Source organism: Ostrinia nubilalis, chromosome Z (genome assembly GCF_963855985.1).
Source record: "Ostrinia nubilalis chromosome Z, ilOstNubi1.1, whole genome shotgun sequence".
Lineage (NCBI taxonomy): Eukaryota > Metazoa > Arthropoda > Insecta > Lepidoptera > Crambidae > Ostrinia > Ostrinia nubilalis.
The window spans coordinates 1247120-1272126 of record NC_087119.1 but is presented as its reverse complement, the minus strand read 5'-3'; the positions used below and the strand labels follow the sequence as shown (position 1 = coordinate 1272126).

The 25007-nt window shown below is 39.3% G+C and overlaps 1 protein-coding gene and 1 long non-coding RNA gene across 2 annotated transcripts in view; both read right to left on the bottom strand.

Annotated features, from left to right (window-relative positions):
* Nucleotides 1-2624: 2624 nt before the first annotated feature.
* LOC135086823 (proton-coupled amino acid transporter-like protein CG1139) overlaps nt 2625-25007 on the bottom strand; it is a 77643-nt gene continuing 55260 nt past the window's right edge. Inside the window, exons 3-9 of the mRNA XM_063981626.1 lie at nt 24049-24165; nt 23322-23472; nt 13183-13392; nt 6532-6804; nt 5017-5195; nt 4225-4394; nt 2625-2968 (exon numbers count right to left, since the gene is read on the bottom strand). Of these exons, the coding sequence (XP_063837696.1) occupies nt 2724-2968; nt 4225-4394; nt 5017-5195; nt 6532-6804; nt 13183-13392; nt 23322-23472; nt 24049-24165 (1345 nt within the window). The 3' untranslated portion in view covers nt 2625-2723. The remainder of the gene's footprint in view (nt 2969-4224; nt 4395-5016; nt 5196-6531; nt 6805-13182; nt 13393-23321; nt 23473-24048; nt 24166-25007) is intronic.
* LOC135086834 (uncharacterized) lies at nt 10452-12157 on the bottom strand. Its single transcript, XR_010260612.1, has 2 exons — nt 11003-12157; nt 10452-10928 (listed from the first exon to the last, which is right to left on the bottom strand). It is a non-coding gene; the product is annotated as an uncharacterized LOC135086834 (long non-coding RNA).

The window sequence follows — 25007 nt, the reverse complement described above, 5'->3', positions numbered from 1 at the left end:
AACCAGTGTTATGAACCACCTTCAAGTTTTCTGCTGGTTTTACGGCCGAATACTGAAACACTACTCAAATCTGTCACTCAGCTGACGGGCTCCTAAATTTAAGTATCCTTCAATTTTAAATGGTATTCTCAAACGCTACTCAACGGATTTGAAGCCGTGATCAGCTAAGCAGCTCTCAAATGTTTACATAATGGCAACATTTACCAAAAAAAGTATGTTTTCATTTACACAAATGATAACTTTACGTCTTTTATCCATTACACGCAGCATCGTTTGGTTATGTATTGTCTTTTATGGAAATATACTCAATCAACTTAACATAGAACAGTTTATTTTTAGTTTCTATTATATATAAATCTCGTTTTATCATATAAAAATAATAATGCTTGCATTTTTATTTAATTAAAAAAATAATTTTAAATATGATACTTTTTATTGTTGAAATCTATTAAGTGGCGATCGTGGACCGAAACGTAACCACAATTGACATTTATCATTGTTGACTGACAGAGCATCAAATTGACAAATCAACAACTCTTGGAAATGCTGCTATGCGATGTCCCCTTAATCCTCAGAAATAGGCATGTTTATGTAAAGCGATTTCATAGCAGCTATTTTGGGTGTTACTTCGTGCACTATACGATGCACAGTTGGCTGTTAGATGTGGAAGATATCACCTAGTACACGTTCATAACTTCCCGTTGCGTAGAACAGTAGGGTTATAATAAGATGATAATAAGTATTTGGTCCACTGGTTGTATGGCATTTGGTGAGGGGTTTCAAAGAGCTTCCAAATTATGAATCCAGAAACAACACCGTTTCTTTAGAGACGCGGAACCTCGCTCGGAATTGCATGTCATTATAATAATATTTTTCAATAGCGTTCAGCCTTATTGCGTTCCTGCGATTAGATCTAGGTATTTCCTCGAGGCTCGAAAGAAATGATAACGATGACACACATTATTTACCACTATTTAGGTCGTTTTAGGTATAACAATAGGATTTAAGATACCGCGCAAGCACTCTCAAATTTAACAGCTGCTTAAGACGATTTGACAGTTGTTTGAGTAATGCTTAGCGTTGAATGGCGTTTCAGTATGCGAAAATTCATTTAAGTGGCGTTTGAGTGCAACTTAATTTGAGAGGTGCTTAAAAATTGAGAACTGCTCAGATATTGTTTTGAGTATGCGAAATGTAAGTTTAGGAGCTGCTTAACTATTTGAGAAGCCGTCAAATATTTAAATGGCGTTTCAGTATTCGGCCGTTAGTCATGTATCAATCAAATGGTCAATTCTAACAAACCCCCAGAACTAAGTATCTCATCCATCAGACTCGAAAATTTAAACAGTTAATTACAATCGATTTAAAAATTCCAATAAATCATTAGCATGTGATATGGCATAACTTAGGTACCTAAACGTGATTTACGTTCTTCTAATACATTCAGATAATATCGTAATATTAAAATGTTGCAAATCTAGTAATCTACCAATTAGGTACGTATTAAATTTTAATGTGCATGTACTGTGAAATTATCATTAAAGGACCGTTTATTGAGTGAGGTGGAGTCTCCCAAGTTTATGAATGTGGCTCTCGGAAATAATTTGAATTATTATTCACCGGTACATTTGTGGGTGTTATATTGGGAAAACGTGGCGTAGAGAATTTATGAAGTGGCCACTTCTGTAAATGGCCCAGCCTACTGCAGACGGACGCAGCTCACGACACTTGGAGGTAGCAATTATCAATGGCAGTCGGTGAGATTCGCGACTGTGGCAGCTGGTAATGTGGTCATTGCATTCAGGAAAATATTCGGCAATTAAGTTAGCGTTGGTAATACAGCTTACTGGGGTGCGATGGGAATCATCAATGCCCTGTAGAATCGTTTAAAGAGATACTGCGTCCGTTACTATTCTACTAACTACTCGTACATCGACACAGACTACATTTAGGGTGAGTTGCACCACCTAACTTTGCCCGTCCCTTAACTTTAACGATAACCGGTGGTTTTTGTATGGATATTGTCAGATTTTTGACGTTTGACAAAGTTAAAGTAAGATGGTGCAACCCAGCCTTAGAGAATAATAACATCAAGATCTTTATCCTACATTTAAACTTAACAATAATAAAAATCACTTAAAATAGGAATGATAACATTCGATTGTACCTACGAATTAACAATAAATATTAAATTATTTCATAAGAGGGTAAAATTTCTAAAATAATATAGATATCTAAGTAACAGTGTATATAGAATATTGAAGGTTTAAAATGTATATCTTTCAAAAATAAATTTCGAAAAGGTCCATATAATTCCAAAAAATGGTCAGACAATTTTGAAAAAAAAATGGTCAAATAGGAAGGATTCAGTATAAGATAGGATGGAAATATTTACGTTATTCCTAATTAAATTGACCAATAATATATTTTATGTGGTCAATATAATCCATAATACCTACAAATACAAGAAAAAACATGTATGTGTAAAGCTAATCTCACGTCAAATTAATTTCATAAATAAATAGCACATAATTTAAAAGGTAAATTCGTTTGTAACATAACGTAACCTTTTGTACAAATTATACATAGAATAATTATAGTTGAGAACATAAATTAATTAAACAAAACAACCTGTTAAAAAAGGTCACTAAATCATCATGTCATCAACGTAATACAACATGGAAAGTTGGAAATGAGCGAAACCATTTAAATTCCGTGGTGGTTTACTCCTGGAACGCTGCGACGATGGAGGCGACGCTTTCGTATGTGCCGGTGATGAAGATGAACACCCCGAGCACGATAATAATACCGTCTTTGAGGACCATGAAGGTGGTCAGTCCGTTTTCCTTCTGGGATGCGACGACCAGCTCGATCAGCGGCGGGAAGATCAGCGCCAAGGCGGTGCTGCTCACGGCGCCCACCAGAGAGATGAACAGGCCGAGATGCGGGATTGATTCGGCGAGGATGACTGGAAATATAATTCATAGTAGTTAACCGCTTCTCTGGTCTAGTAGTAAGACCACCTGCTTCAGACGCAGAGGTCCCGGGTTCGATTCCCAGTGGGGGGCAGATTTTTCTATTCGGTTAGTTGGTAGTAGGGCTTGTTCCAAGTCCGCCTGGCTAGCTACCACCATCTTACCTAAGTCTGTCGCCATAACAACAATGTTAACAGCATTGTTGTGTTCCGGCAGTAAGTAAGATAGCCAGTTCCTCCGTGGTTGAGGATTCCGGGTGAAGCTCGCTTCCACCTTCGGCCTGATCGTCACTTACCATCAGGTGAGATACAGGCCAAGAGCTTCCTCGTTGTGGATAAAAAAAAGGTATCTCATAGGAATATCGATCAAGTACCACTCGGAGTAGACAGTGCGTGAGCACAGAGTTACGAAGCATCATTCTCTCATGATAAATGTAGACGGAAAACAAGGTGATCCCATTTTCGTCCCTGCCCTGTAAGTAGATTCCTAAAGTACCAGTATCAAAAACAGACCTTTAGTTACAGGAGTACTTATTACTATTCTGTGCTACAGGGCACAGTAAGCAGAAAATAAGTTGCAGGCTCGCAAATTTGTACTTACTGCCATCTGTTGAGTTCGAATACGGTATCTGGATGATACTTCAATGGATTTTGGAGGAACTACATAAATTACCTGAATAAGTAAGCAGCTGTGAAAACAAGCATCACATGTTGGTGCCTAAAGTACTGAATAGATGGCGCTCAAAGCTAAACGTAGGCGTATGTAGGTGGTGCCGTTAACTAACGGATTTTCGGGGAACTATGTACATTACACGAATAAGCACCTGTGAAATCTAGCAACTGACGTCACTCATAGTTCCTCACGCTCGGAACCTCTGTGTGTAACGGGTTGGGAGGTTGTTGAATAGATGGCGGTTAAAACTTAAAGTTTCAGAACCTCCCAAGACATGACTGTAAACCTTAAAAATATATTTTCGGATCATAGGTACTGTGTTCTGAACTTAAAGATAATAAAGCGAACCCTCTTCCCGTGGATATCATAAAAAGCGGCTAATGACCAATATGGAAACATCAGACCTTCCTAACTTTTATGATACAGCGAACTTAACGGATATCACAAATGGCAACCAAGGACCAATTAAGTAAACATCAGTTCCCCAACCTGTCTGACTAGGATGGAGTGAGACCAAATCCTCCATTTGCCTCATGATAATGGCCTTACTGTAAATTTCTAAAGCACTGATACTCACAGGTCAATAGTACCAAAGCAGCCCTGTATCCCAGCTCCGTAGCGACGGGGGAAGCGCCCGCGAAGCGCTTGCGCAGCGCCGGCCAGGTGATGTCGACGGGCACGTACATCTGCAGCGGGTAGGTGAACATGATGGCCAGCGCGATCAGGGTCTGCACGATGTTGCTCGAGCTGAAATCATCAACCATTTAGATGAGTTCCAAATGTCCACCATTTTAATACACATTAAAAAGATTAAGCCTGAATTAAGTATGATCCATGTCAAAAAGAAAGGTAGCATACAGAAGGAAACACTAAAAGACCCAAGGTCCCAAAAAAACCTGAACATCGTACCTAAATCTCACAGATAAAATGCACCGTATTGAATTTTCTAACTACCAATTTCAGTATCCTGCTTGGTAGACACCAGGGTCTATGGGCGACGGTAACGGGACTATTCCCACCTCTCGTTCCCACCACTGCAACTCCTGTGTAGCCAGGATCTACAGTTTGACCGCCACAAAAACCCAACCAATGAAGGTCAAGTTTGTCCCGGGGGAAAGTTAAACTGTCATTGGACCCGCAACGAAATTAATCAGAAGAACATAGGAGGAGTTCGAAATTAAGGTTCGACTTCCCTCCATTGCAAAGCGGATGACAGGTGACAAACAAAGGTTTAAGAAAAAACCTTTAAGAAAAGATTATGCACCACGGACAATGGGTGGGCGACGGTAATCACTTAGTACTATCAGGTGATCCGTCTGCTCGTTTGCCTCCTGTCACATAAAAAAGTTTCATTATATTATGCACTCACATAAGTCCAGGTTGCAGGTTGAGGGTCAGGCTGCCCTTGACGTCGTCACCCCACTTGAGGTAGCCGAGGAAGCCGACCACGATGAAGATGGTTCCCACGAAGATCATGCCCACGTTCAGCACGCCCAGCGGCTTCTGGAACTGCTCCGGATGACGCATCTCGTTCTTGAGGGGCAGTACCTGGAAACACAAACGTTTGAAATTGGTATCCATAACCTGCCCTTTTGTCTCTACGAGCTATGTGCCCCCCACTGCCACTTGATTTTAGCAATTCTGCCGCTGGCCTAGATGGCCGTTGGGGCAGAAAAGTTCTCGAGTGTCGACCACCGTGTGACACTAGGTGCACCGTGTGACACTAGGTGGACCGACGATCTGGTTAAGGCTGCGGGAATAGCCTGGATGCGGGCAGCGCCGGTGCAACGACTTGGGGGAGGCATTTGTACAGCAGTGGACGTCATTTGGCTGAAACGAACGAACGAAACTGCCCTTTCATATGCTCGTGCTCTTTGGCGCTGGAATAAAATACCAGCGCCAAAGAGCTTCATTTTATAAGTACTTACCATCTCGCATGACAGTTGCCAATTGACATTGTAAATAACAATTTTCCTGTTTCCATTATCAAGACACTTTTGTAATTCTCCAGTCGGGTTTTTTAATGTTAAAAAAAGCTTAAATTAACTTTTCATGGGCAAAATTGTTTCCGTTTATGGGAATGGAACATAAGTACTTGTATCCCTTTTGTTTTTTCCTCTGTCCTTGTTTAATCGGAAATGGAGTGCGGTCATACTTTATCATATTTCGCTCCTTGAATATTGATGGCTAAATTAAACTTCGCTAGAATCAAATAATACTGTTACCCACTTCTGAAGACAATGTATCATTTATTGGAATACAATCTTAGGTACCAGTTGTTTACTTTGTAGAACTATCATAGTAAAAGTATTGCTATGTAATAGCTAGAAATTAAAAATAACTGAAGAATCGTCACAACATTTCTGCTCCTCTAAACATAGCAGCTACATCAATAACTTCTTCACCCATCAGTCAGGTAAAGATGACCTTATTAGTTTCATTAGGTAGGTACTATTATCAATTACAAGAAAGAAAGCCTTACAAAGCACGCCACGTTAGCCGAACGATGAAGGGGTCGGAGTGGCCGACTCGATATCCGGGGAACGAGGGTTCGAATGGTGAGCCCACTCGTAACACAGGCATATTTAGCTTACCACAAGGGGCTCCTTCTTCCTCGGTCCCTCACTGATGAGGATCGCGACCACAGATAGTGTTCCTCCACAGACTGCGGTCATAAGCTGTTTCTTTGGACACATTATGCGGTCTCCAAGGCATTGTCTGGAGAAACAAATTATCTTGGGACAAATGGAAGGCAGACGTGGTCGGGGCAGGGCACCGACGAGATGGTCGGACGCGGTGAGGAAGACGGTGGGCGAGAGTTTGCATCGTACGAGGGGCTAAAGGGACTTAAACAAAAATAAAACAAAAACGGTTAAATACTCACGAGTCCAATGCCTTCAAAAGCATACACAGCCGTTCCGAAATACAGCGGCAGTTGCTGCCAGCTGGCGATGTAGTCCCGGGAGGATATGCAGGGCAGATCCTGGCTGGCCTCGTAGACCACGACGCTGACGCCAATAGCCATCATGATGTTGGCGATGGTGGAGAACGGCGTCAGGTACTTCAGGTTGCGCACCATGCATGCCAGCAGCACCGGGATCACCACGATGATCATGTGGATCGACAGGTCGATCACGATGTTATAGTAATCCGAAATCTGAAAGATGTTTTCGATTTATGTGTTAATTAAGTAGGTATTAATAAACAATTTGAAGAAATCGCCTATGGCGGGAATCGAACTCTTGACGCTTCGCTTGCCGGGCAACTGCTCTTCCATCTGAGCTACTTAGACACTGGATGAACAGAAATTTACAAATGTAATACGCTGTTGCGGCCGCGTTTTAAAGGACCCTTGAGGAGCATTTTCGCGCTCCAATACCTACTCTTACACGCGTATTCACAAACTATGCTTGCTTAAGTGAAGCAGCAACGCTATGTAAAGTCAAACGTTTTTGGGATCCTGTGCGTCCACGCGCACTGTGAGACCTCATTGTAATATTTATGAATACGGGTGTTCCTATCCTTTCATATATGCTCGTGCTCTTTCGCAGCTTTAAAGTCGTAGTAAGAAAACTGTGCTTTTAAACACAAAATCAATAAAACTAGCACTAAGCTCATAGCTGGGCACCGTTAATCAAATAGTTAACTTCGTTAATCGTTAAACCGTTAATAAAAAAATTAACTTCGTTAAACGTTAAAACGTTACTTTTCGCAAGATTTAACGCAAGTTAACGTTAATAGTTAATCCGTTAACACATGAAAATAAAAAGAAAAAAATAATTGTATGCAAGGTTCAAATAATTTCGAAAGCTTGTATCGCGCATGGATTTATTATTCCTCTTTTATGTTTACATACACACACTACAAACTTTCGAAATTATTTGAACCTTGCATAAGTACAGTCACGGAATGAAAAGGTTCGTCAGTTTTCAAATTGATTCCTTCAACGAATCGCGAGCACATATTACCTTTTGAAACTATGTTACAGAATAATCTCGAGTTAGAGAAAATAATCTTTAACTGTTCGTCAGTAAAGTTCAAAATTATTCAGATCAAAGTTGTTTGACGATTTATCTTGTCAAGATGATTATTATGATTGATAAACTAAAACCTTGTTGGTTCAACCTGCCATTATTATTTCTTATAAAATGAAAAAAACTATTGTCAATTGGTCAATGTCATCATTGCATTGCACTGATGGGATAGAAAAATAAACAAGCAAAACCTTATTCGTTAGCAAACGTCATATTTATTTAAATGTTAGCAGCACTGTTTCTTGCACTGTTATGTTGGCAGGTTTGACTCTTACAGTACCTAGTGCAAGCGAAAACCGACACTAAGGTGACGAACCTTTTCATTCTGCGACTGTACAATTATTTTTTTCGTTTTAGTACAACTGCATTTTAGAATAAAAAGCTTGTTTTTAAAAACGTTTGTTATTATAATTTTATTTAACACTTTTTAGTAGTATCTCAATCTCAGAGCCTTGGTTTAATTACAATACAATTTAGCACTAAAGTGCTCGAAAAGACAAATCCAGCAAACCCAAACTCGACAAGTTTCCACCGTTTCGTTTAGGAATTCCTATGGCCACCTCCTGACTCCATCACTAGGACCCTGGACATCATCTAGTGCTAAAGTGCTCGAAAAGACAAATCCAACGAACCCAAATTCGATGCGATTCCGCCGTTTCATTTAGGAGTTTATATGGCCACCTCCTGACTCCGTCATCAGACCAGCTCAATGGTACCATAACATTGCATTGTCATTGTACTTACATAAGTATACCAAAGGACAATGTTCGTTCTCCATACATTGTTCGCCTAAAGAACCAACAATTTTGACATATTACTACCCGAAAGCGAAATAATACGATTCTGTGTGTAAGAACAACGATTCCTGATGGACACTTGCCATAAAATTAATGATTAAGAATATTAAATCACAGCGATTTTATAATATGTCGTTTATGACAACATGGCGTCTAATGTATTGTGTGAATGTATGAACACCGATTCGCGAAAAATGTTTTGTATTGTCGTCACGCCGAGTCGCAGCCAAATAGTATAAAATAATAGAACAAGTTTTAGAAATACAACTCGGCATTCCACTTTTACAATATGCCCACATATTGCACGTAAATAAACAACATGAATCGTAGGTTGTTTCCACCCTTGTCATCTGACACATGAAATAAACTCCTATTGTATTATAGATATCGAAGCCGAATCGTATATAATAATAGAATGGGTTTTGGAGATCACTCGGGGTTCCACTTTTATAAAATACCTACATATTACATAAAAATACCACGAATCATGAGTTTTCTTTTCACCATTTACATCTGACACGAGATAACAAACTCCTATCTCCATGACTACCATCGTAGTCTATGCCAAAGACTACAATATTTTAAGCAAGAAGTTTCAAACCTTAGCGGCTACGGTAACCCCTGGGCCACATACATCATGATAACATTCGGTCGACACCGGAACGTAGTCTTGCGATTATGCAAAAAAGCATCGTATTCTAGTGCGGCTATATCACGTTCAACCGGGGTTTTAATTCGACTAAAGTCCTGACTAAAGACTGGAAGAAAATACGCCGCATTGTATGAGCACTTCGTGTTCGTTAAAGCGGCTTCAGATCTAGAGCCCACATAGTTTTCTTTCCAATAATATCCGCAAGTAGCGCTGCATGATCTTTACAACAAAAACGGCAATAGTTATTAAGGTGCCAAAATTATATGATTACTTTGGCACGGTATTATACACGTTCGAAGATTTGTCATTTTCATTCATTTCTTCATCATCATCATCATTTCAGCCACAGGACGTCCACTACTGAACATAGGCCTCCCCCAATGACTTCCACATCGCACGGTTGGTAGCGGCCTGCATCCAGCGCCTTCCCGCTACCTTTATCAGGTCGTCGGTCCACCTTGTGGTGGGTTGACATTGCAGAATATGACTTTTGATAGGTTCATCATAGAATTCGGCGGGGATATCCTCACGGAGGAAGTTCGTAAAAGGGCGGAACAAGATCTTATAATAATGCAAGGCCGAAGCTGTTACGCGCGTGCTCCTACGTGTAATCCGGCGAGTATGCAATAAATAGTAATGTCTGGTAAATAGTGGTAATACGTATCGTTCGTTCGTTCGTTTCAGCCGAAAAGACGTCCACTGCTGGACAAAGGCCTCCCCCAAGGATTTCCACGAAGACCGATCCTGCACCGCTCGCATACAGGCACCTCCCGCGACCTTCACCAGATCGTCGGTCCACCTAGTGGGAGGCCTGCCCACGCTACGTCTTTCGGCTCGTGGTCGCCACTCAAGAACTTTCCTGCCCCAGCGGCCATCAGCTCTACGAGCTATGTGCCCCGCCCCGTCTATGTCTGTATGCGCTACGATTACAGGGTATCATTTTGCATAGTCGCAAGACTTCACTCCGCTGCTGTCAAATCAATGTCGCATAATGTTATCGCAATGTGTGTGGCCCTTGGCCAAATCACAGAAGCCTATGCGAAGAAAGAGCACTTGAATGACAATAAAAATCAGGGTTACCATTTTATAAGATTTCCTCACTATTGAGGGTAACAAAGTAACATTAATAATCTAGCCATTAATTACATTTATTACCTATACGAGAAAGTAAAGCAACATGCGGTTTTATTTTAATTTGTAAAATATTAAACCCCTCATATTTGTAACAGTTTGTTCCAAGTTTAGTTTTACTGTTTTGTTAACAGTATTGCTGTTTCAGCTGTCACTGTGAAGCTTTGGGAAAATAAATAAATAGAAAAAATATTAACATAAATATTTATTTAAGTTTTTATGTTCATTATCATAATATGCCAATTTAAGTTACACTGTGTGACAGTCTTTGACACTAAACAATCTCTTCAGCTTAATAATACCTACCTACAGGGCGTTTTTATAGTTACTCTTGCTGATGAAACAAGAAGGGTTGATTCTACTACTGAAATACAACTACTTTTCTTACAGGACCAATATCAAATTCTCAAAAAAATTCACATCCTCGTGATGGTGATAATTTCTATGGAAAGGTTTTTTTTATATTCGGTCTCTTGGGATAAGTTATTCCATTTGAGCAGTAGAATTAATCCTTTTTATTCGATCACATATAAAACAACACAAGTGTTTAGGAAAACTTCTTCTTTGGTATGGTATCACTACGGAGTTATAATGTCGGCAACTCTGTATCACTGACTTGTAACTTTCAAACAGCATGAATAATAAGGGCACCACATTGGTTTTCTTTCTGAAAAATGGCTTTCAGTTTTAGTACTAACCCTTTAGCACTATTTCATTGAAATAAAAATACAATAAACGCACAGAAGACTGAAATTGAGTCAACTGACGTGACATTTATAATTTGTTGACATTATGACAGTTTGACAAGACTAGGGATTGAAAAAGTTTTAATTGAAAAAGTAAAATGACAATTTATTAAAACGATTCACATGGATATAATCGATTAAAAATATTTATAAAATGTTCTGATACTTGCCTGTAGCGATTATCCAATCCTGGTTTCTACTGAAAAACTACCTCGTGGCAAGATTTTAATAAAATAATAAAATCTTTATCTTCTCTTTCACAATCTATAAAAGTTCATTTGCTCTATTATTATACATGTGCTATGAATGAGGGTTTTCGCGATTGAAAAATCCGCGAGATGGCAATACGTAGACGCGAGGTCCAAATGCTGCATGATTGGTGGATATCTGTCAATGTCATGTCAAAAATAACCAATCATGCAGCATTTGGACCTCACGTCTACGTATTGCCATCTGGCGGATTTTTCAATCGCGAAAACCCTCATTGGCATAGATTATGAGAGACTGGCAACTATACTAGGTTGATATCAGGTGATCCGTCTGCTCATTTGCCTCCTGTCACATAAAAAAAAAATATATATGTTTCTCACACTTCAACTGGCATTGGATTCAACATCGGATTCTGACACTTTTACAGTTATGATACCATGAATATCAGTTTATGGTCCTAATTATTTTTATTTTATTTACGACCTTCGACCAGTTGGACACTTTAGATATCTTCTTGTAATAGTGTCAAACTGTCAATATCTTTTTAGCTTTTAACGCAAATCTAGTCTTCAAAGCAGTTTAATCGATTTATTTTATTTTCAAAATCGATATTTTATTGTCTATGATGGCCGCAGGAACATCACTATACATGGACTCCCAGCAATAAAGTACGGTAATGCCTCGTACAGATTTTATCGGCAAAAATTATGGAACTTGATAGGTTTTAGACCATGCCACGCACCAAAACGTCCGGAAGTTGTAATAGTATTATAGAATAAACGTTAAAAGACTTATTTATTTAATTTTTCAATGCTTAAGTGTCCATTAGAATGAAAGGGTGCTTAATGTATTAAAAAAAATAGAAAATAATTATGATGGGTTAATGTTTTTGGGCGGTTTTTTAGGCGGTTTCTGACAATGTCCTTTCAGCTCAATCGGCTCAAGATTTGTCCCACACATACTAACAAGTGTCGTTAGTGATTTGGTTTCAAAAACTGTTGTTTTGGGTTCTGGAAGTTCTGGAAGCCCGAACGTACTTGACAGAACGCGTTTTTCTCAGCGTGCCTGCTGTATCTTTTTAGTAAATAGTAGGTACTAGATTAACGATTAACGGACTTAGGACAATTTAACGGAAGTTAACGAGTCCGTTAACATTTTTTAAAGTTAACACTTACTTAAGCAAATGACGAGAATGAAAGATAATGTTACTTGCGGTTTGATACCAAGTGAAGTACCTTAGTATTTATTGTAATATTTTACGTAGTTAAGCATAGTAAATACTCAAGCATTTTCCTACAAGGTAAAGTATTATAACTAAGTACTTATCGAGTAGACGCGTGGTGTGTCATTTCCCTAATTCCCTTATTCCTCAACTTTCTAGACTATAAGTGGTATCGATCGTGCGATGATAGTTCAGGTACAGCCACGATTTGGAAGTTTAAAACTAGATGTGAATCAAAGTTAAAAATGTTTCGCATTGGTCACGTGTTTACAGAAAATCTTACCTCATTTTGTTTTGTTAATTTTAATAATTTTTAAAATATATTGTATATTTTAAAAATTATTTGACAGGTAAAAAAAAGGCATGAAAAAGAAATACAAGTTAGCATCGCACACTTAATCACTTGCAGATTTGACAAGTTCTTTGAACCAACTAACATCCCAAATAATACCTACCTGTACTTAACGACATAAAATTTACTCTATACACAATCATTAATTTAACTTAAAAATATTGGGTTTGTCCTGAGCAAAAACAATATAAACATAGTGATTCAACTTTACTCGTACTACACGATTACGAGATTTTCGTGCTGAATTTGAAGAAAAACAAACTAATTTGAGTTCACTGTCACACTGGCAGTATGGAAACAGTATTTAATTTGAAAATAAAAGATTAAAAGAGAATTTGTAATATTAACTAAACGAGATCAAAATGCAAAAAGATATTTGTAACTTGCTTACCATTTTCACATTAGTGGCAATAAATACGATGTAGACGCAACAGAATCCGAGCTGGGTGATGCACAGGAACATGTTGATGATCACCCGCATAGCTGGCGCAAGCGGGCGGAGGCGGGCCGGTCCGTTTTGGAATACCAGGAACACCGTCTCGGCGAAGCCCGGGGGCTTCTCCAGATTCAGCTGCCCATGCATTTGCTCCGAGCAGTTCAGCTGTGGATGGAAATTACGAGTTTTCTTTAGCTGTAAGTACTTTACAGTTTTTCTCACTGTAGGTTTATGTGGATAATGAAGACGACGTCGCTTCAAAACATTCATTGTAGCACATTATGTAGTAGTAATATTATGTGGAGTGACTGCTACAAAAATGTAAATAAATTGCCTTATGTGCTATCGTTTGTATTCATGACACTGTCAACTCTTTACTAGTGAGATAATAAGCCACAAACGGAGCAGTATCTGCAAGTAGTTATCTGCAAGTACCCACATAATGACATAATGTGGACACCTAGCTCGTTCCTATTTAAACGTAGGTCTTCTACCTACACTCTGTCACTTTATACAGGTAGTTAGTACATGCAGAGTACCAACATGTATGCCTACCTATTGTGCATATCCGCCATTAAAATGATGATCCGATTACTGGCCTACTGCATCACTGTACCATATTTCTCTTTCCCACTCCATTAAATGAATTGTTTTTTAATCTAAACTGTCAATTTACCTGCGAATCTGTCGATTGGGATGAGATTATATTAGAAGGCTATCAGGAATTCAGGATCCGATTACTGGACCTTTGTACCTGTCGCCCTTGATTAGTGGCTGCATACGTAAGATATGTAATTATCTAGGATCGGCTTAGACGAGCTTAGGATACATTACAACACCTCACATGTTAGTGTAGGTATTTATTTAGCTAATTAGCTTTATACTTGGACATAGAACAATGCTTCCATTAGAATTACTTTGATAGACTTTTAAGAAACGGCAGAAAAAAACGTCACTGAAAGTGCGAGTTGAAAGCATTTTATTTGGTTATCTATTATCACGTAACAAGAATCCCACCAAAAACATTCTGTAAAAAAATAGCCAAGTCTCGATGGAGCTGCTTGTTTATCTCTAAAAAGTAATGAAATCTAGACAAAGTCGTGCCAAGTCTATGGTTCCTTACTGCGATTTCTTTATTATTATAGTTAATGTTGTGTGACTTGGCCGTTGAAGGGTGACAAAACCAGGTGCTCCATGACACCATTGCACCAGTCTGTCGCCAGAACCGCTACCCATTGACGATGAAAAATTGCCACTTGGAAAACGTTGATTCAACAATAACCAGTCAATTGTAGGTTCAGTAAAGCTGCGTATTATTCGGCATGTGACGATGCACAGCATCTGGTGAGAGATGCGTCTACTTCCGGTGTAGTTTTTTACCATTTTATACCATAAATGACGTCATTTCCGCAATTATTTAATAGGAATTGATTTGACTTACTTCCGTTTGCCGCCATTTTAGTCACCTGGGGGCGAGCTTGCTCGGAGTCTACATAGCGTCTCTAACTTCCAAACTAGCAACATCGTAAGCAGAAACTCTGCTCAGATTTTTACTGAAATAATTTATTTCTCAACGTTCTTATACTAAGTTTAAAATTAAAAAGTGCAATTGACCGCGCGTGTGTGACCGCGAACGACATGTACGTGATGGTGGTTGGCGCTAAAGGGGACGAGTGTCTTCCGGACGACGAGCAGGTGAACCCAGAGCGTCGGATACCGGAGAAACTCGGACCCCGGCGAGATTCAAAACGGATGAAACGAGGTACGTGGGATTCTGATAGCTTTAACACTCTTTTCGATCAAATGAGCATTCTCGCGAATCTCTTTATTGTATAAATAGATTGAATAACGTACCCACAACCATCTTATACAATTTTAACGGCGGCCCCGTCAGCCCCAATCGCAAACATTACCAATCAAAATACGTTGTTAGCATCACCACAATCGAACGATAACTCTTTCTGGTACGAGTTTCTTAATAAATACCCATTTAAAAAGGCTCATTGTGCTCATAAAATAAAGCACCTACAAATGCTTTACCACATCAACGTCTATTTTGCAACAACATATAAATTGTAATGTGACATGCAATAAACGTTTTTGAATTTGAATTTGAACATGTCACGAGCGTATCCTGGCTAAAATTCCTAATAAGCATTGTGCGAGGAGCACCCTCCCAGTGCTGCATTTTTGTTCGGCAAAATCACCCTGTGCTCGTACTGGTGATATCTAAAAAATAATCCGACCTTGGTTCTCTAGCCGGTCACTTCAAGCAAAATCAAAACATAATAATATCTTTATTTGCTAAGACTGATTAAATTAGTTCTTACAAATCGTCAAATACTAATAAGTAAGTAACCTTTACCTACACATCTTATTATCTTTAAAGCAAATACATAAGCCTCAAAATAACTCCCTTTGATTTAGAACAAAAAGCCAAGGATTCCAAATCAGTCCCTTCATTCACCTCCAAGCCGATGCTTGCCTCTGCAACGCCGTGCTTTATTCAGCGTCTTAACACTCTTGACTGTCTAGCGCTGACCAAATAAGAATAGCAAAGTCAAGTGACTTTCCACTCAGCAAATTCTACGGAGGCTGCCTTTGAGCGTATCTTAGGCAGTGGTAGGCGTCATCAGACTGCGGAGGTCAACCTGTTACCTGACAATGGTTCCAGGGATGCGTCTGCTATTCACCTCCAAGCCGGTGCCTGCCCCTGCACCTGCAACGCCGTGCTTTATTCAGCGTCTCAACACTCTTGACTGTCTAGCGCTGACAAAATAAGAATAGCAAAGTCAAGTGACTTTCCACTCAGCAAATTCTACGGAGGCTGCCTTTGAGCGTATCTTAGGCAGTGGCAGGCGTCATCAGACTGCGGAGGTCAACCTGTTACCTGACAATGGTTCCAGGGATGCGTCTGCCATTCACCTCCAAGCCGGTGCTTGTCCCTTCAACGCCGTGCTTTATTCAGCGTTTTAACACTCTTGACTGTCTAACGCTGACCAAATAAACCGAAATCCTGTTAAAACAGGTGCTGAAATTACCAGATAAGGCACCGCTCAGCATGAGCCTGCTCCTCACAATATTCCTTCGCAAGAAGGACAGACCAAACAACCTATTCTATTAAACGTCCTAATCATTAGATACAATTATGTAAGTATTGATCCGATCTGAAGTAGTTGAATGCTAAATTCTAAATCTGGATGCAGATACCGATCACAGAGACACCGCCGGCCTCTCCGCATGTCTTGTCAAGGTACCCTAAAATTATCAATCTCTCGTTCTCTACTGCATACCGAAAAACATTAATACAAACTACTTACTAAACCTCGTCACCTTTGACAAACCAGGCGAGACAGCAACTACTGGAACGGAAGGTTAGTGTGTAACATTTTATCTTCTGGAACACTTTAAACCTTGTCAATTACGTGAACTCAGGTTCAACAAGTCGTCATCTCTAAGGATTTTGTCGGTAAATACGAAATCTATACGACTCAACAAGTGCCTATAATGGTAAGCTTGATCTCCAGTGAGGGCTCATCACAACTCGACCCCACACAACCGATCCAATACACAAGACTCCAGCTCAGCATCTCTTAACAACCATCTGGATGTCTACAAAATATCAGAAATCATAATCAGCGATGGGGGATTTCTCATTCTTTCATTCATTTCATGTGCGTTCACTAATTTTGCTATCGGACAATCAAAGCATAGCCTATACTCGAAACTAAGGGAGGAAGGGGCACATTCAGAGCCTCTATTGGAACTGTCTCTCTAACTTTTCAACTTGAAAAACATCACCTCCTTTCGGTTCAGTCGGGTAAAAATAGCTCTGACAGCGCAAAATATTATCTCCCAGGTCGATTCAATCAAATTTATCTGACGATCTAGGTCGATTTACGGGGAAAACAACCTACTTAGTGGCATCTCCTGGGTTCAAATCTAAAGGTAAATATTCCAAAAGTTCGGGAAACTGGATATCCAGAGACCCCACAGAGATTCACCAGCAGCCTTTGCAACGACTTCAACCAGGGTGGCTATGGTGGTAAACTAGGCTAAATCTTTGCTGTCCCGTTTCTCACCACAGCAAAAGGTACCTGCTTAGCACCTCGAAGTGACCTTTCTGGCTTTTCTTAGCAGGGCTCGAAGCCGACCCTCAAAATACAGAATCTCCACCATATTCTTACCACATGGTGACCTCCACGTCAGGATCAGGTAACACGTAATTTTTTAGTATGTTGAGTTGGGGGTAATAAGGTATCGTTCCTAAAACATACCTGGCAAAAACCCACTTTAAAAACTTATAAAATAACCTGGCCTTGGTGGTTAAACTAATGGCCTAAGGAAAACAGTCGTAGCTATATACTTACCTCTTGAAGCTCGACAGCAAGATTTATTTGCTAGACTAAATCGTTTATCTACTCTTCTACTACCTTTATGCCCTGTGGGTCTAGACAAAATTCACTTTAAAATCGCAAACCAGTCGAAGGATGGTCGATTAGCCTTCTTTTTTCTATATGAAGTTATAACGTATCCAATTTTCGATTCGATCAAAAACTGCTACTTGTCTAGGGGGGCTGGTATTACTAATCTAAAACTATATTAAAGATAACTTTAATTTTCTTACTAAGCATAAGAGCTGAACCAATTTCACTTCCCGATAAAGGCCTTAAACCCAACAGTAGGTATCTAAAATGTGACCTTTACGAGGCTTCTCGTAGACTAGCTTATGTATATTTTTCTCCTACCATCTACATCAGCTGCTGACATGACAAAACATAGTCTCACCTGAATAATTTCAAGATTAAGTTAATAAACCTTGACCTACGAGTAAGTTCGGCACCGTTACGGCATCATACAAACAACTGGGAAAAATAAAACAACAGCAAATCCCAAAAAACAACATAGGTATGCCCTAGCTACGGTTGCGTAAGTTACTGGAATCAGGCGAGCAGAGGCGAACAGCGGAATATAATAACACATTATTTATTTATTTTTCAACACCAAGCAATACTAGGAATCTACATGGATAAAAACAGTATAAAGGTTGTTGGATTTAAAACCTCTCCTGGCATTGTTGACTTCGTTGTGGCATCTTTAATTTGGGTTGATATTTAGCCATAGATTAAATTATTTGATGAGATATTGGTGTAGGCAGAACAATAATAGCAATATTATAAGGCAGACACTTTTATTAACTGATCTACGACCGATACACCAAATAACATATTATTTAATTAATAACTTTCAATCAACAGATCTAAAGCATGCATGTTGGATACTCTTCAATCACATCGTACGCCTGTATTATAAACTTATGTTGATGACTCGCATGAATCTTACTGCCATACGGGCAAATTATATCAATACACACTCAATCTGCATTTTAATGAGGAAAGAATTTCTGAATTCAGTTCAGTAGCTTTCCAATTTATTCATTTCAAACATACAAAAGTACAAACCCTCCTACTTTGTGATATTAGTGCTGCTCTCACTGTGCACTTAGAACAAAACATGTTAATACCCTGAAATTAATCATGTTCTAATCTAGTTCTGTTACAGAAACTCGAAAACTTTCATCACATAGCGCCATTGGTAAGTAGTCACCAGGAGCTAATAAACAAGTCTCTCACCAGATGCTGTGCATCGTCACATGCCGAATAATAGTACAAGTTTTACAAAACAATAAAACTTGTATTATTGAGCAGAGACGATGCACAGCATCCCAAGAAGGCCTCCTGGTGAGCTCTCTATGAAGAACTCCGAGCAAGCTCGCCCCCAGGTGACTAAAATGGCGGCAAACGGAAGTAAGTCAAATCAATTCCTATTAAATAATTGCGGAAATGACGTCATTTATGGTATAAAATGGTAAAAAACTACACCGGAAGTAGACGCATCTCTCACCAGATGCTGTGCATCGTCTCTGCTCAATAATACAAGTTTTATTGTTTTGTAAAACTTGTACTATTTATAATGTACTAGCTTTCCGCCCGCGGCTTCGCCCGCGTGGAATTTTGTCTGTCACAGAAAAACTTTATCGCGCGCGTCCCTGTTTCAAAAACCGGGATAAAAACTATCCTATGTTCTTTCCCGGGACTCAAACTATCTCTATGCCAAATTTCATCAAAATCGGTTGCGAGGTTTAAGCGGGAAAGCGTAACAGACAGACAGACAGACAGACAGACAGACAGACAGACAGACAGACAGACAGAGTTACTTTCGCATTTATAATATTAGTTGGGATAGTTTATTTATTTATTTATTTATTTATTTTATTGGGCTATCAACATGAGATACAGTATTATACACAATTAAAAAAATTAAGCCAAAGGTCTCTAGTTAGTTAGTTGGGATGATTATCTTAATAAAGATTGTTCATCGGCCAAGTCACACAACATTAACTATAATAATAAAGAAATCGCAGTAAGGAACCATAGACTTGGCACGACTTTGCCTAGATTTCATTACTTTTTAGAGATAAACAAGCAGCTCCATCGAGACTTGGCTAGTTTTTTACAGAATGTTTTTGGTCGGATTTCACTTCTTTTTGTAGAACGTGGCAAAATTATTTAACGTCGTCGTTTTATCGACATTTTTTTACGATATTTTAACACAAATAAACTCAACGACCTTTTTAAATGGACAACGAATCAGAATTGTTTTAATAACATAACCTAAGCGAACCTTACAATATAATAAACGAAATCAACGAAATGCAAATTACACAACATTCAACTTAATCGACGACTTTCTCTAGAAAGGAAAAAAATCTGGACACCGCTTGCTAGTGCTAGCGCCATCTAGCGGTGAGCGATACAGGCGAACACCACGGTGCCGGAGTAGTATTGATTATGAATGTGGTTACTCCAGATCTTCGATTTTCCTAGTTTTTATAGTTTTCCCTTTATGTGGCCATTAAACCCTAACTCTGTACCAAATTTCAGCTCTCTGAGTTTATGGGAAGTACTAGTTCTATTTTGATGATCATCAGTGAGTGAGTGAGTGAGTGTCGTAAATGCGAAACTTTGCTTTCGCTTAATTTCGGAACTGAATGACCTACAGACTTGAAATTTTGGATTTAAAGTATGTGATTATAGCTTACTAGATGACGAAAATTTCTGCGTTCTGGTCTTATCCAGAGGTTCTCAAATAGGGGCCTGAAAATGCGGCGAAATGGTTCCAGTAAAGGATGGTACGGCAGTGTTTGCTTCGCGCTCGACTTGGCGGGGGCACTGCCGTGCCCCCAGATATGTACCTATAACGTAAACACCACACTTAAGGAAACAGGATTGTTGAACCCGTTTTCATTTGATTGAATTCACAACAATGAAGAAGTAAAAGAAGATTATTTTTCCTTCTTCGTGACAAGAAATACCTAAGTCTTAATAAAACACCTTGCAAACATTGCACTGCGCACAAACTTATTGACTGTTTTTATTCAGTATTCTTCACAATAATCTTTTGGCAAGATTCTAACACAAACTAAGGTAAGTGCCCCCTACTTCGGTATATTAAGGCTCTTACGACTTTAACATTTTATTTAAAAATAACCAAACATGATATCAGTATGAAAGCTTTTGTATGCTAAACTTTGGTCTTTTGACAGTAACTTAATACATAAATTATAGTTATATAGTTTGAACTTTTTTTAATATTAATTATTCTGCGGACCTCTTGTTTGGATCCTGTTTCGTGATAAAATTTTGCTCGGTTTCTAAGTTCGTGAACTCATGTCCCCTATTTCGGGATACGGTTTTATGCATCGAGTTAGGATATTTTAATAATGATTAAGGGTTTAATAAATTTAAAAACGATAATGTATATTTAGAATAAATGAATTGTGTGAAATTGACGATATTACGTACCTGAAATATTTATGAGAAATAATGTGAGTCTAGCTAGGTAGGTACGTACCTACGTATAAAATTTGGATTTGTTAACTCTAACAATATGTGAAAATATTAGAAATGTGGGGTGACTTACCACCTTCCCCCCCCCCCCCCCCCCCCCCCATAAAATTTTGATTTGTTATTTCTGACGATAAGTGTATAAAAATAGTTATACAAGTCATTAGAAATGGGGGGGGGGGCCTAACACTCCCTTCCCCCTAATCCCACCCCTGGAGCTGCTTCAAGTGAGGGTAGCCCCCCCCCCCTGAAAATAACCCCAGATACGCCAATGACTCATAATAAAAAGTAAGTAATTAATTAATTTCTTAAGTAGGTAAGTATTAAAAACTAAAATATATGTCGATGTCTTTGATGGCATGTGTCATAAAAGTACCTAACACTATACATTGATATATCACGAACTTGGAAAAAAGTAACAATAATACGGTTTCTTGTTTCGTGATACTGATTATTCCAAATTTCCCAAGTAAAATTCATGGATTATTGTCAAATTGTGTCAATTAACTATTATCTATCTCATATGCAATACAAATAAACAAATATAAATAAAACATATTGAGATAAAACCAAAATTACGTTGGTAGTACTTATGCTAATTTCTCTTAAAATTGGTCATTTATGTGAACTTCAAACTCGTGTCATGTAGATTCTAGTGAACGAAACATATACCGAATTTAGGTCATGAGAAACATAAATAATTGTATTATTTGTTTCATAACTTACATTTAAATTATCATAAATAATTATTTAAAAACCAAGCATCAAAATGTTATCCATAATATCCTTGATTCGGTAGTGTCACGAAATAGGGGACACCCGAGAAAAAATATGTACGCTATTTCGTGAGTCAATTAATCGCAATTTTAAAGGAATTCTACGTTTTCTTATAACTTTTTTCTAAGTCAAATCAATTGTCAAGGAACAGATGAAACCACCATTATAAGTTTTATTCAAATGGCCGTTCCTTCGCCTTTCTATAAGCTTAAGAAATTGGAGTGCTAACCTTACGGTGAGAGCAACCTTTTCACGCCGCACGGCTGATTTTGGCTCTCTGAGAGTTTGAAGCTTCGTATTGCTCTCATTTTTGGCGCCACAATGTTGGTACTTGGTTTTTTAGATAGCTTAAAGTATAGAGTTTTTGTAGTGATGAAGAATTTTTATAAATAATATCCCATTTGCTTATTATTTGAGCTAGAAAAAAAACTTACGAACTTACGTACTATCACGAACTAGTAGCCGTTTACCTTATATTTAACTTCACTTGAAAAACTTGGAATTTGTCACAAAACATTGACACAAAGCATTAGCTTTTTGCTTCTTGGAATAAACGAGTGAAAAACTCAATAGGTTAGTTAGATCCTGTTCAGTCTCCGTTTCAATAAGTTTATAAGTTTTTGTTTCAACATTGACAATCACTATTTATTTGTCTTGTGAAATAATCTAACGAAATATAGCTCATTTTCATGACGAGTAAATAACAATGGGACCTTATTCTATGACTAACCCAAAGTTAAATTCCCATTGGGAGAATTTAATTCTGCTTGATTTTTTTTGTGGTGTGGTGGCTTAGGGTTTCTACCACAGTTCAACTAGCTACCAAGTCCGCTTTGATAGGTGCGACGTACCACCACCTTATCTGGGTTCACGACAAGAACAATCTTACTAACATCGTTGTGTTGGTATTTATAACTAGTTCCATTGTGATTGTAAATTTCTGGGTAAACGTCGCTTCCATATTCGGCCTGATCGCCACTTTGCGTCAGGTGATTCGGCCAAGGCGTTCTTCTTTGTGGTTCGTTCGTTTCAGCCGAAAGACATCCACTGCTGGACAAAGGCCTCCCCCAAGGTGTTCTACAAAGACCGGTCCTGCGCCACCTTCCGCGACCTTCACCAGATCGTCGGTCCGCCTAGTGGTAGACCTGTCCACACTACGTTTTCAGGGTCGTGGTCGCCACTCGAGAAATTTTCTGCCCCAGCGGCCATCAGCTCTACGAGCTATGTGCCCCGCCCACTGTCATTTGATTTTAGCAATTCTGCGGGCTATGCCAGTCACTTTGGTTCGCCTGCGGAACTCTTCACTTCTGATTCGATCACGCAGGGAAACTCCGAGCATAGCACGCTCCATCGCTCTTTGGGTGACCTTTGTGGTTATACCTACAATATGGTTGCTCCTGAAGTGCTTACCAGCAGGTGCTGAGCGTGGACGCAGATGACGCCCAGCAACGCAGTCGTGATGGTAGCAAAGATGATGCCTCCGTTGCGGAAGGCGTCTCCCATGGCCAGCAGCCCGCTGCCGATGTTGCCGCGGAAGATGTGCAGCATGGTGTCGAGGTACCTGGAGACAAGATACGTCATCAGTAATATGATAAGTCTACGAAGTATTCCTCAGTAGCTAGCATTAACTGCATGCATATAGTTAGCACATCACTGGCGGATGGCATCCTAAAAATAGTCATAAATAGGTAAGTAGTCGATCTATGTAAAGTATGGTAATAAAGATCTTCTTCAAGTGAGCTAAACCGAACTTTGCCGTAAGAACACGATCACGCGCCATTCTATATGCTATTATGAAATTGACCCATCGCGTCAGTGGCGGATTTACCAGGGAGCCATTTATTTTGGCTCTTTAGCTCCAAGAACTGTACAATTAATATCTTTCTATTCCCAAATGAGCTGTAGGTTGCGGGAGGTGCCTGGATGCGGGCGACGCAGGACCGGTCTTTGTGGAAATCCTTGGGGAGGCCTTTGTCCAGCAGTGGACGTCATTCGGCTGAAACGAACGAAGCTGTAATTACGAAGTGGAGCAGGTTCCTTCGTCTTCAGCGTGGAAGTTACCAACAACTTCTTATTAATCTATCAAGTACGTACGACCCATCAGTACGACCTATGGGTAACGACATCGTGTACTTACGAGGTCGGATGGGTGACCTTGTACTCGGGCGAAGCCTTCCCGGCCTCAACCTCCATCTCCGTCTTCGGCAGGATGTTCTCCTTTGACTGGAATACTCCGAAGCTGTCCGAGCCATTGCTGAAAAGAAACATGGTCTTTAGTACTCGTACGTTGTAGGTACCTACATAAATATTTAACTTCAGAAAATGTAGAGCTAAAGCTAAAAAAGTTCACCGATATCGATCGACAAGTTGCAGGATGCAAAACGAGTTTAAGAATCCTTTGTAGATTTTTTTACTGTGATGGAGGAACATGTGAATAAAAAATGAAAATGTACTAAGGAGTTGGAGATATCTTTTTAATATTCTTTGTAGTAACATTAGGACAAGTGGCATCAGCAGCTCTATATTTTTTAAATTATTGGAATATCTAAGGAACTATATCGGAACTTGACGATAACCGGTGTTTTTTGTATGGAGTTTGACAGATATTTGACCGCCTTTGTACCTCATAGGTTCTTCTGATTAATTTCGTTGCGGGTCCAATGACAGTTTAATTTTCCCCCGGGACAAACTTGACCTCCACTGGTTGGGTTTTTATTGGCGGTCAAGCTCTAGATCCTGGCTACACAGGAGTTGCAGCGGTGGGAAAGAGAGCTGGGAATAGTCCCGTTTAAAAAAATATTTTTGACCTGTATAAAAATAGTGAACACTTTGAGTGAGTTACAACTGATCGTGGCGACTATGTGGCCGAGTGTGCGGCAGTTAGGTACAGGAAAGTTGATAATGACGTGCAATCAGAATTTACCTGTAATGTGCTACAAGTACCTGCGCGATAAATACCTAAAACCGGTCGACCACAATACCATCGTTAACCGACCATGCGCTTTGTGTGTGTATGTCATTAACGTAACGATCGCGATTATATTGATCATGGCACTTTAAATCGTTTATTTACTTTACCCTTTTTGTTACACCAAC